Below are 12121 nucleotides of genomic sequence, written 5' to 3'. Positions count from 1 at the left end.
ATTCACCGAATTGAGATGCCTTGTTTTTTCCATTCTTTTTCCTTCGTTCTATAAAGGGAAGATAAAGCTTCACGTAAAGGAGTACCGAACCGAAAGCTCCAAATATAGCTTGTAATTGAAGCCCACAATCAGGCATTTTGGATTCCTTTCGCATGATCACGAGCTGATCCAGACGACTTGAGGACTAGATTTTTAAGCTTTATACATTGTTCTGTTCTGACCAGCGAACAGCATTTTTATGCTTCTTTTCGGAAAATTGACACTCCAGTTGCGCATAGATTACAATTCGAGCTAGAAAGAAGGCATACAGCTACACAAGTTTTTTTATCAAAAAGAAAAATAAAGCATCATTCACAAAAGAAAATATATAGATTCGGAACTAACGCGGTCACAAAGCCATTGACTAGATTTAAGTGATAATGCACAATGTGAAGAATATAGTTAGGCCCAAAGCAAGAATCTTGAATTTGATCTCAGCTCCAACGACCGACCACCCATGATCGATCATTCGGCGAACCATGGATTTAAAAGCTTGCCAATGTGAATGGCAGGAAAGGCGGAGTTATTTTGCTTCACACGAAATCATGGAAATGAATGATTAATCATCGAAAAAAAGGTGTATCCAATCATTCTTCAAAGCAAGACATGAGTTGTCCCTAGAGCTAGCTTATCAGGAATCACATACTTTCGGTCAAGTGGGAATTGATTCCAAGCCAACCACAGGCATGGCCAAAGTGGTTATAATCAGCCACAGCTCCAGATCTCAACATTTCACAATGGAAACAAGATAAGGTCCGGCTCTGAGTGGTCGGGGGAAGTTCGCATCTATAATGCCAATGACAGGTTGCAGATGAAAGGAGCCACGGCTGTCTTGTCTTCATCAGAATCTGCTTTTGAAAATTTTAAGACAGATTTCCATCTGCATAGGGACATCATAGTGAGAGCTAGACAATCTGACTAAATAGTCACCCAATCAGAGTTCTCAAGGATACTTCAATAATTGATGTCGATAAGAAAATAAACAGGACGATGACATGGCTAACACAGCTTGAGCAAGTGCGCAATATTGTGATGGGTTCTAAGATGCTTTGCTTGTTCAATATGATAATCTTTTTGAATATAATATTTAATACTAGAAATAAATGTTAAAACTACTCACTTTGTTCAGCCAATGATTTCTTTGCTAAAGAACGTAAGAAGCGAATGAGAGGCTTCTTTGCTTCAGTCAGCATAGCATCATATTCTGCCCCATTTTCGTCAACCTGGGGGCCTTCGATTGAGTGTACTCTACGAACAAGCTTCCGCAGTTCCTGGCAATAGCATTGTCAAGTCAATAAGTCCATGCCCACCATCACATTTCACATTGATGAACAAGTCTCCAAAAATTTGAAACGTGTTACATTGATTGTCAGACCAGCTATACATATATATCTCATGAAGAAGCAATGACGAAAGGAATTTCAGTCAAAGATTTGCAGCATGCTTTTCTAGCTATCAACATAGAAAGCTGGGGAAATGCGATGGTCCCTTCCTCAAAAACCAGCACATTCATGCAGCTTTCATTGCTTGAGTCCTAATGATGTTGTTGATGCTTCACTTAGAAGCCCCTTTATGAAAAAGCTCATGGAAACTCAATGACCGAATAATAACATGGTCGCATCTTGAGCATATCAAGGATCTAATCTGCAAACTCATACCAGAGGTCTCTCTGAGTTTAAAACTTGGTATTGGTTTTGGTTTTGACCCCTCCAATAGAGTTTTGGTTTCGGCACATTCAGCAATTTGATAGTTCGTTATGAATTTCAGTCAAAAAAGGTCAAGAAAAATCTAAAAATAGAAAATAAGAAAAAAAATAAAAACTCAAGACATGATATCTCATATCATTTGATTATGTTTTAGGTTATCTGAAATCATAAAATTCAGATCATTTTGGCCTGAGTTTAAAATAAATTGAAGATTGATAGCTTTGTCTGATCCTTTGAGTAATATACCAATACTAATATCACTCAATCAAGCCAAAACAAACCAAATAAGTACGTAATTGCATAAAATAGAATAAATTAGAATTACCGATTAAATACAACGTACCATTGCAAGGTGGGTCACATAAATAATGGTGGCCATCATCATCATGTAGGTGAGAAAATTGACAGGGATAGGGATAATAACAAGATAGCACACCACCAATCCATGTAGTTATGGAATGTTACATTTAATTATGTAAAAATTCTTTCTGAATTATTTATAATAATCTTTGTAAAGTACCATAATAAGGATTATTTTACCTGTCAAGGATTATATTTATTGTGAAAAACAAGGGATCAGGGTTTGAAGTGTCAAATGAAAGAAAGGGTTTTGGCTGCTTTTGGTCAGTTTAAGCTGAAAACCAGCAAATATAGTAGATCGAGTCCTAATGATGTTGTTGATGCTTCACTTAGAAGCCCCTTTATGAAAAAGCTCATGGAAACTCAATTATCGAATAATAACATGGTCGCATCTTGAGCATATCAAGGATCTAATCTGCAAACTCATACCAGAGGTCTCTATGAGTTTAAAACTTGGTATTGGTTTTGGTTTTGACCCCTCCGATAGAGTTTTGGTTTCGGCACATTCGGCAATTTGATAGTTCATTATGAATTTCAGTCAAAAAAGTTAAGAGAAATCCAAAAATAAAAAATAAGAAAAAAAATAAAAATTCAAGACATGATATCTCATATCATTTGATTATGTTTTAGGTTATCTGAAATCATAAAATTCAGATCATTTTGGCCTGAGTTTAAAATAAATTGAAGATTGATAGCTTTGTCTGATCCTTTGAGTAATATACCAATACTAATAAGTAATATCACTCAATCAAGCAAAAACAAACCAAATAAGTACGTAATTGTATAAAACAGAATAAATTAGAATTACCGATTAAATACAACGTACCATTGCAAGGTGGGTCACATAAATAATGGTGGCCATTATCATCATGTAGGTGAGAAAATTGACAGGGATAGGGATTATAACAAGATAGCACACCACCAATCCATGTAGTTATGGAATGTTACATTTAATTATGTAAAATTTCTTTCTGAATTATTTATAATAATCTTTGTAAAGTACCATAATAAGGACTATTTTACCTGTCAAGGATTATATTTATTGTGAAAAACAAGGGATCAGGGTTTGAAGTGTCAAATGAAAGAAAGGGTTTCGGCTGCTTTTGGCCAGTTTAAGCTGAAAACCAGCAAATATAGTAGATCGAGTCCTAATGATGTTGTTGATGCTTCACTTAGAAGCCCCTTTATGAAAAAGCTCATGGAAACTCAATTATCGAATAATAACATGGTCGCATCTTGAGCATATCAAGGATCTAATCTGCAAACTCATACCAGAGGTCTCTATGAGTTTAAAACTTGGTATTGGTTTTGGTTTTGACCCCTCCGATAGAGTTTTGGTTTCGGCACATTCAGCAATTTGATAGTTCATTATGAATTTCAGTCAAAAAAAGTCAAGAAAAATCCAAAAATAGAAAATAAGAAAACAAATAAAAACTCAAGACATGATAACTCATATCATTTGATTATGTTTTAGGTTATCTGAAATCATAAAATTCAGATCATTTTGGCCTGAGTTTAAAATAAATTGAAGATTGATAGCTTTGTCCGATCCTTTGAGTAATATACCAATACTAATATCACTCAATCAAGCCAAAACAAACCAAATAAGTACGTAATTGTATAAAATAAAATAAATTAGAATTACCTATTAAATACAACGTACCATTGCAAGGTGGGTCACATAAATAATGGTGGCCATCATCATCATGTAGGTGAGAAAATTGACAGGGATAGGGATAATAACAAGATAGCACACCACCAATCCATGTAGTTATGGAATGTTACATTTAATTATGTAAAATTTCTTTCTTAATTATTTATAATAATCTTTGTAAAGTACCATAATAAGGACTATTTTACCTGTCAAGGATTATATTTATTGTGAAAAACAAGGGATCAGGGTTTGAAGTGTCAAATGAAAGAAAGGGTTTCGGCTGCTTTTGGTCAGTTTAAGCTGAAAACCAGCAAACAAGGAGAGATTTCATTTCGGTTTTAACCGAAATGTCAAACACTGCTCCAAGATGCAGATTTGGAACTTTACCGAAGTTCCACATTATTCAGCAATTACTGGTCCTGCTCAATAAATTGCTGATGCATAATCTACCTTAAACGAAGTTAATGTGCATATATTGTATCTTAGTCTATAACGTGCTTGTCTGTACATTCTCATATCATTAAGTGTCATTTTCCACCACCACAGTGAGCACAAACATGTGTATCTTATACATTTGTGTTGTCATCCATATTAATATAATATGATTTGCATCAAACTTTGTTGCTCCTTGTTTGTACCTGCTATCACTTCATCTTCTCCTTGCTTGAAGGAGGCTAAAGAAGCACAAATTTCTTTGATTCATAGAGATAAGAAATCATGAAATTTTAACAATCCATGCATTCAGGATCCATTTTTCAAAATTGTTGAGCCTAATTTATTTTATTAAAATACAATCATATTAGTTGTGAGGCTTTTGCGGGTAATTTGATTGATATTACCATAATGAAACTTACTCTAGGTACTGTTGGAGTCAATGATGATAACTTGCCCGCTATTTTACATAATTTTCTATCAAGAGTATGAAGATAAACTTATTGAGGGGTTCATGTCTAAGCCTTTATGTGCAAATGAAAGATAGTCTTTGGGGTTAGTGGCTCAACAGAATATAGTGGCATGATAATAATGAGTGATATGCAGGTGAACCACATCATCAATAAAGCGGATAACTTACTATTTGAAAGTGAGTGCTTGAACAAGCCATGATGACAAGCAAACATTCAAGAAAGCATATTTTGTAGGGGAAATAGGGCAAGATACAGGCCATATATATATATATATAGTTTCTCTTTCAATCTTTCCAATTAGCTTAAAGATTTTCAGAACATAACAATTTCAAAGTTATTTTGAAAACTAACTCATAACCAATCTGTTTAAAGAACAAAAGCTCACTTTTAACATTTTCTTAGCAGATCAAACTCCTTGTTGGAAATGTCCAACTCTCCACCAATATCTAAAAACTGCAACCAAAAAATTTATTAAGTTATGACTGTCTTATGCATGTGCAATTTAAATATGTATCGAACATGATCCTAAGATCTAGACGTGAGTGTCTAGGTAACGAAGATCATTAGTAGCAAGGGATCAATAAAACTAGAAAGAGGTTGTAGGAAGACATCAATGTTTTCCCTATAACACATGACTCTTGTATTATTATAGTGCATTCCAGGTACCGCTATTTAATTACAGCCATTTTAATCCTGTTTAATGGTTTTTGATTTGATAGTTTGGATTATTTAGAGCAATTAATATTCATATCATAAATAACACAAGTATGGAATTTGAATAATGATATAGTGAAACATTGAATTTGGTTTTTAATGAAAGTTTTCCTTTTAGCTACATGAGCCTAACTATCTAACCAGTAAAGCAACTTGCCCTAAATGTGAGCTTCCTACCCACATTTTCCTCCTCCATGCAGACACTATTCAAGTTCAATGAAACCATGGAGGGCAGACTGCTTTTCAGAAAGCATGATCTTAAATCACATGACCAGCAAAATATCCTTCCACCAGTTGGCTTTCTAATTATTACAGAGGGCCCCATTCTTGGCCAAAATCACCCAAGTCAGTAGCTAGACAGCAACAAAGAGAGAACTGATGTTAGATTTTGAGCCCATCATAAAATAGTCTACACTTTGATGGACAAACTTTGATCCAAAAAATCCATATAGATGGAATTAGGCATGTGAATTAAGGTCAAGGTATTGTCATGGAGAAGTTCTCCTGATTAGTATTAGTTCCAATCAACTCTAGAGGTGATTCTAGCCTTTTCTTGTACTTCTTAACTTCAGTTTTCAATTTTTCTTCCAACTCTATATTTTATCACGATTTAGATGATCTGTCACAGTTTTGAGAGAGAAGTTTTTTTGGACAATCTCAAATAAAAAACAGCAGGTTTTAGGTCAAAGTTCCATCGAAATCTCTCTCTCTCTCTCTCTCTCTCTCTCTATCTATCTATCTATCTATCTATCTATCTATCTATCTATCCATCTATCTCTCTCTGAGTGTGTGTGTGTGTTCTGTGTCTTTAAATTTTTATTAGAGGAGGATAAATTTAAATTATGAGCTAAATTGGCTAAAGGAATGGGGCATAATTATTATGGAGAACCCTGAGGACAGCTTAGTTTGCCCTTCAGCTGTTCAGTCTTTTTTTTTTTTTGCTGAAATCAGCTGTTCAGTCATTGGACCACCTTCCTTTCTTTTTTTTTCTCCAGGCATGGTAATGCTGACGATGCCTCCAATAGCAAGTAAAAAATTTGAAGTTATAACCTGATCCGAAAATGGGGTGCCAAATAATAGCCAAGAGCATAGGAAAACCAACAAATCATCACATCTAATAGGAAAATCTTTTGTGAATCCAAGTTTTCTCTTTGACAGCAAACAAAGAGCTGCCTTGAAAATTATTGCCACTATGACAAAGGCATGTAATGAGGCTAAAATTGCCATCTTCAAACTTCACAATCAATACATATAACCTTGATGAAATGAGTCTTGTTTTTTTCTCCTTATGTATAGATTCTTATGACTGCTCATGCTTATAGATGCAAGAAAGCTTGAGTAATCTTGTGCAAGTATTTGCTGAGGATGAATAAGTCAATTGTAGGAGCTCTTAGATTCTAATGAGATGTTAACGAGTAATTTTAAAAAATGAAACAATTTTTCCCAATTACAAACAAGTATACATTTGGGCACACAAACAAGTGATTTCACATGAAGTAACGAATATGCATCTAAAACTTAAAAAATCAAGCCTCAGCAAAAACTTTGGAATTACAAACAAGTGAAATCAGCTTAAAGACATATGAACAAGTACGCATATCACATGAAGTGGCAAAAATGCATCCCAATCTTACATAAATCATGCCTCAGCAAAAATGTTAAGCAAGAAATAATATGAAATATGCATTTCTGGTTCGAATAGCATGCTATTTTTTTTTCTTTTGAGGCATTGGTCATCATAGAAAAACTTCATGATGTCAGTGTTAGACTTTTCTGTCATGCTTAAGTCATATATTTTAAAGTCAAAATTTAGAAAAACAATAATACCTGACGATCAAATTCGACATTTTCAACTGAGTACACTTCATTCGTAATTGATGGATCTTTGTAAACAAGGCCATCAAACCATCTGGCTGCTATTTCTATATAGTTCTCACTCTCCTAGAAGAAATTCCCATAATGAGCGTGGCATCAGCAGCGAAATGATTGTGAATTAATAATATGTTACAAGATATCATGGCAACTGAAGAGGGCAAAATCTACACTCAGGGCAAATGTAGTATTGTTTACCTCCTCCTCATATGTGATTTCTTCTTCCTCTTCATCATCTTCAATAGACCATGTTTCCTGACCAGAGAAAGCAAGCAGCCTACTATTGTCACCATCTTTAGAAGCCTGAATTAGAGCATCCATCAAATCAGGTTGTGCTTTCCGCAACAGTCTTCCTAACATAAATTGTAAAAAATCCATCAAAACAAAGTAATTTATAAAACAGCAAAAAAAAAACAAAAACCTGTGTCAACACACAGACATGCACATATTGTATGATCTTTGAATTAGACTATCCAGTAAATGATCCACACAATCAAGCACTAAGAAAAGAAAAGTGAACGGTTGACAGGATCTGAAAGATTGGATTGAAAACCCCAGACACTAAATGGAAGAAAAGAAATTTGAATAAAGAATCAATTCTTGATATGGTGGAGTGACTTATGGCAGATGGAATCCAGTGGCTCACATTGGGTGACAGGAATTCAAATGTTTTCTACAAAACTATTCAGTCGAGAAGGTCCTCTGATAACATTTTACTTGTTACTGGAACTAGATCTGAGGCTATCAATGTTAAAAAAGATGCAATGCAATTCTATAGTAGTCCTTTTGGATCAAAAGGTGACGATTATTCATCTCAAAGTTTTTCTTTACAAGATTAATTTCTCGTAATATGGCAAGATAGATGAGTTGGCCTGTACCTTCCATGAACTAGAGCAAGCTGTTATGAAATCCAACCCTTATCGATCGCCAAGGCCTGATTGTTTCACTGACAGTTTCCTCCAAAAAAACTGGCATTTGATTAAAGATGATATCTGCACTGCTGTTTCTTGTTTCTTCACTTCTAAAAAATTGTTTAATGAGGTAATTCAGATTTTTGTCGCCTTCATTCTGATGATCGCTTGTTCTCTTGCAGATTTAAGACCTATTTCTTCCTACAATAATCTGTACAAGTTTATTACTAAGTTCTTGCAGACAGACTTCAAGTTATCATGCAAGATCTAATATCTTTGAATTGGCATGCTTTTATCAAGGAAAGGTTATTTGTCAAACATATCCTCCTTCCAACAGACGACTGATGGTTTTCTGAAAAATAAAGGGGCCAAAAATGTTGCATTAAAGTTGATTTTTTGGAAGGCATCTTCCAGCATAAATAGGAAGTTCTTCATTCAAGATTTTAAAAATCTGGGATTCAATGAGATTTGGATAAGTAGGATTAAGGAATATGCAGATGCTCCTTCATTCCCTATTCCTTTCAATAGCTCCCTATGGTCTCACTAAGTGTAAGGCAAGATGATCCTCTCACCTCATCTTTTCATTACTGTCACGGTGTATCTTTCTTGCCATCCTGCTCTGGTCATTTCCAAATGCCAAATTTAGCTTACAAGTTTGGTAATAATATCCTTGTAACTCACCTTATTTTTTGAGCATACTTTGGTAATTTTCTGCAAAGCTGACATCTCCTATCTTACTTAGACGATCTTGTCACTACATTATCTTTCTTTAATGGTCTCTTTATTGAGCAAAGAGAAAAGCAGGATATATTTCAGCAATGTTCCTCCAATAAATCTGGCATTTGTAGTTTATTTTGAATCTCTAAGGTTGATTTCCCTCAAGTATTGAGCCTCCCTCTTATGAAGAAGCTAAGTTATTCTTTTTGTGGCTCTCTCAGACAGGGTAAAAAGTAATAGGATTCATGGAAATTTAAATTACTCTCTTTGCTGGGAGATATAGCTTGCTCGAATCCATTAGCTCATTCTTCCAAGATTATATGTCTGTTGCCTGTACCATTCCTAGAAGAATTTTAAACCATTATGAGGAAGATGCAGAAATTTCTCTGAAGGGATAACTTCCATATTGTTAGCTGGAAATTTATTAATAGATCTTTGAAGGTGGTCTTGGACTGAGAAAGCTAGTGGATTGGAAGAATGCTGCATAAATGAAATTAATTTGAAATTTTCTTTCTAGAATAACCTCTCTTTGGTAGGCTAAGTGAAAGTAACATATACTCTAACTAGCAATTTGGGAATATTAAACCTAGGATTTCCATTATGTTACTTGCAGAAGCATACCAAAATTGAGATCCACTACCCTCTTGTCCCTTACCAAATTGGTGACAAGTCTTTTACTGAGTTTTGGTTGGATCAATTGCCAGCTCAGGGGAGCCTAGTTGATCAATTTAGTTGACAACAGATAGATGAATTTGCGAGAATTGATGGCAAAATATCCTATTATATTCATCAGGGCAAGTAGATTACTATGCATATACCCATTTGGATCTTTGGAATGTAGGGTTTTAGAATCTGTCATCTTGATATGGTCCCCACTTAGCAACTTCCATTGCTAAGTACACCCAGATTGGTTTACTTCTTGCTCCAAGGGAAAAAAATAAAAGAAGTGAAGCAGCTAAGAGTGAGAATGCATCTATTAAATGACGCAAGTTTTTTTTTTTTTTGGGGGGGGGGGTGAATTTTATTCAAATAATCAATAAAAGTCATCCATACTTCCAAAAAAGAACAAGGCAGGCTGCCAAGGATGTGCCTAGTCTATGATTTTCTTTAGGACCCAGCTGGAAAGAACTGGAAATAACATCAGTTCCACGAGGAAAAGGGGCCATAGGTTCCCATGGAGGCATGATCTCCACTAACCTTCAACATAACCAGACTCTCGCATAGGTATAGGGCACGCTAGTTTACTAAGGAGTGAAACTCTCAACATACTAGCATGGAAGTAAAATTAAATTCCAATAAAATGCAGATAGTGCATTTGTTGAGATGGAGCATTGGGACAGCAGGATGCATTGGTTATTTATTATCAGGGTGGGGATCCTTCTTTAAGTTGTAGGTATAGTTTCTTGAGTTATTTTATGTATCGGGGCATATCGGGTTTGGAAGTGTGAAAGCTTTTGCATGAAGGAAAATGTTAACACTCATATATAGCTGTGAAGATTATGTATTATTCATGCATCAACTTGGTTGAGTATTGTTGGCTGGAACACAATTTGCTTGGAACCATGCAATGTACATCCTAAACAATTCTTTCAAAAGAGCTTTGGTCCTTTATCAGGGGACTCCAAAATCAATCTCAAGCGTCAACATTTTGGCTGATGTACGTGGGAAGATATAATTTCCAGGTCCATTATTGACATTTACAAGAATACCAATAGCCCCTATATTATAAATTTGTCGTCAATTTGGCAAAATTATGACAGGGTAATTACTTCAAAGACACCATAACAGTCAAATGCCTTTCATCAAATACATGGATATTCAAGTGAACTAAGCATACCAATGTAGTTAAACTGTCTCCTTTTCCCTTCTCGGACGTCCGGGCCCAATCTCTGCCAACGAAAAATAAATTCATTCCCAGGTTAAGAAGCGATAAACACAGAAAACCAACCCTCGTCAATCCAACCCCAAAACAAATGGAAAAAGAAAAAGAAAACAATGCAATAAAGCAGTACCTTTACGAGCATGAGTGCGTCGAAGACCTCGCGGTCGAGGGAAGCAACCCTGCAATCCGAACAACAGCAACAGTCAGGAAATAAAACAATCTGCCAGAATACTATCACTGGTGATTAGCGTTCGGGAAACCAAGAAGTCCAGAGAAGATACCTGAGGACGCGTTTGATCTGAGGGGGGGAGAAGGTGGAGAGCTCCATCCCCCATTGGACGGCGCGGCGGGCCTCCCTCTTGAGCTCGTTCCGGCTCTTCTTGGCGGTCGGGGGGGCGTCGGAATCGGTGTCATCGTCCTCGGGCACAGGAGCGCCGAGGGGCCTCAGGCCGCGGGGGCCGCGGGAGCCGGAGGAGGTGGAGGAGGAGAAGGAGAGAGGGGAGGGTTTTCGGGTGAAGAAGAGGAGGGAAGAGAGCCAGGGGCGAGGGGAGTTCCTTAGAGGCGCGGCCGCCAATGCCGCCGCTTGGGCCATGGTTTTCCCTCTGGGGCAGGGCTGCGGCAAAGACGGGGGCGATCTTGGTGGATCACAGTATGTGGTCTAGAAACTGAAATTGACTAGCCCTAGCCATTTTGGGTTACATTAATGATTAATCTCCATCTTTTATCTTGGTAAACTAGAGCTTTCTTCTATTTTTCCTATAAATCGCAAAGAAGGGGGCGATCTTGCTGGATCACAGTATCTAGTCTAGAAAGTGAAATTGACCAGAGCCCTAGTCAATTTGGGCCAATTGAAATTTAAGTTAATCTCCATCTTGGACCTTGGTAAACAAGGGCTCCCGCTCTTTCTTATAAATCTAGTGTCTTACACAAACGCATGCTCGTATGCGCGCATGCGCATATATATATATATATATATATATATATATATATATATATATATATATAGGGGGTTGATAACCTACTCTCTGTTATGGTAGGTTATCAATCTACCTATTTTTCATTAGACAAAAAGTACCCTTACTTTTTATAACTTTTAAGGATACTTTATGTCTTTTTACAATCTCACATTTACTCACCCTCTTAACCCCTCCAATTAATGCTCTCCCTCTCTCTCTCTCATACATATACATATAAATATACATACATATATACATACATACACATACATACATACACATACATACATACACATACATACACATACATACGTACATACATACACATACACACATACATACATACATACACACATATACATACATACATACATATATAGACATACATACATACATGCATACATA

At 36.1% G+C, this 12121-nt stretch overlaps 1 protein-coding gene across 2 annotated transcripts; it reads right to left on the bottom strand.

Annotated features, from left to right (window-relative positions):
• Window positions 1–565: 565 nt before the first annotated feature.
• On the bottom strand, window positions 566–11435 carry LOC103706153 (UPF0307 protein Asuc_0809). 2 transcript variants are annotated; one of them, XM_008790167.4, is made up of 7 exons: window positions 11042–11432; window positions 10891–10939; window positions 10716–10767; window positions 7449–7603; window positions 7206–7319; window positions 1160–1310; window positions 566–919 (listed from the first exon to the last, which is right to left on the bottom strand). In XM_008790167.4, exons 1-7 carry the CDS (start codon window positions 11350–11352, stop codon window positions 903–905), a joined length of 849 nt encoding a protein of 282 aa, XP_008788389.2. In that variant the 5' UTR covers window positions 11353–11432; the 3' UTR covers window positions 566–902. The 2 variants fall into 2 exon arrangements, with proteins under 2 accessions (XP_008788389.2, XP_008788391.2); XM_008790169.4 differs by lacking the exon at window positions 7206–7319 and having other exon boundaries at window positions 11042–11435.
• Between the last annotated feature and the right edge of the window lie 686 nt (window positions 11436–12121).

This window comes from Phoenix dactylifera, chromosome 2 (genome assembly GCF_009389715.1).
Source record: "Phoenix dactylifera cultivar Barhee BC4 chromosome 2, palm_55x_up_171113_PBpolish2nd_filt_p, whole genome shotgun sequence".
Classification (NCBI taxonomy): Eukaryota; Viridiplantae; Streptophyta; class Magnoliopsida; order Arecales; family Arecaceae; genus Phoenix; species Phoenix dactylifera.
The sequence above is the reverse complement of the archived record's forward strand: the minus strand, read 5'-3'. Positions and strand labels throughout refer to the sequence as shown.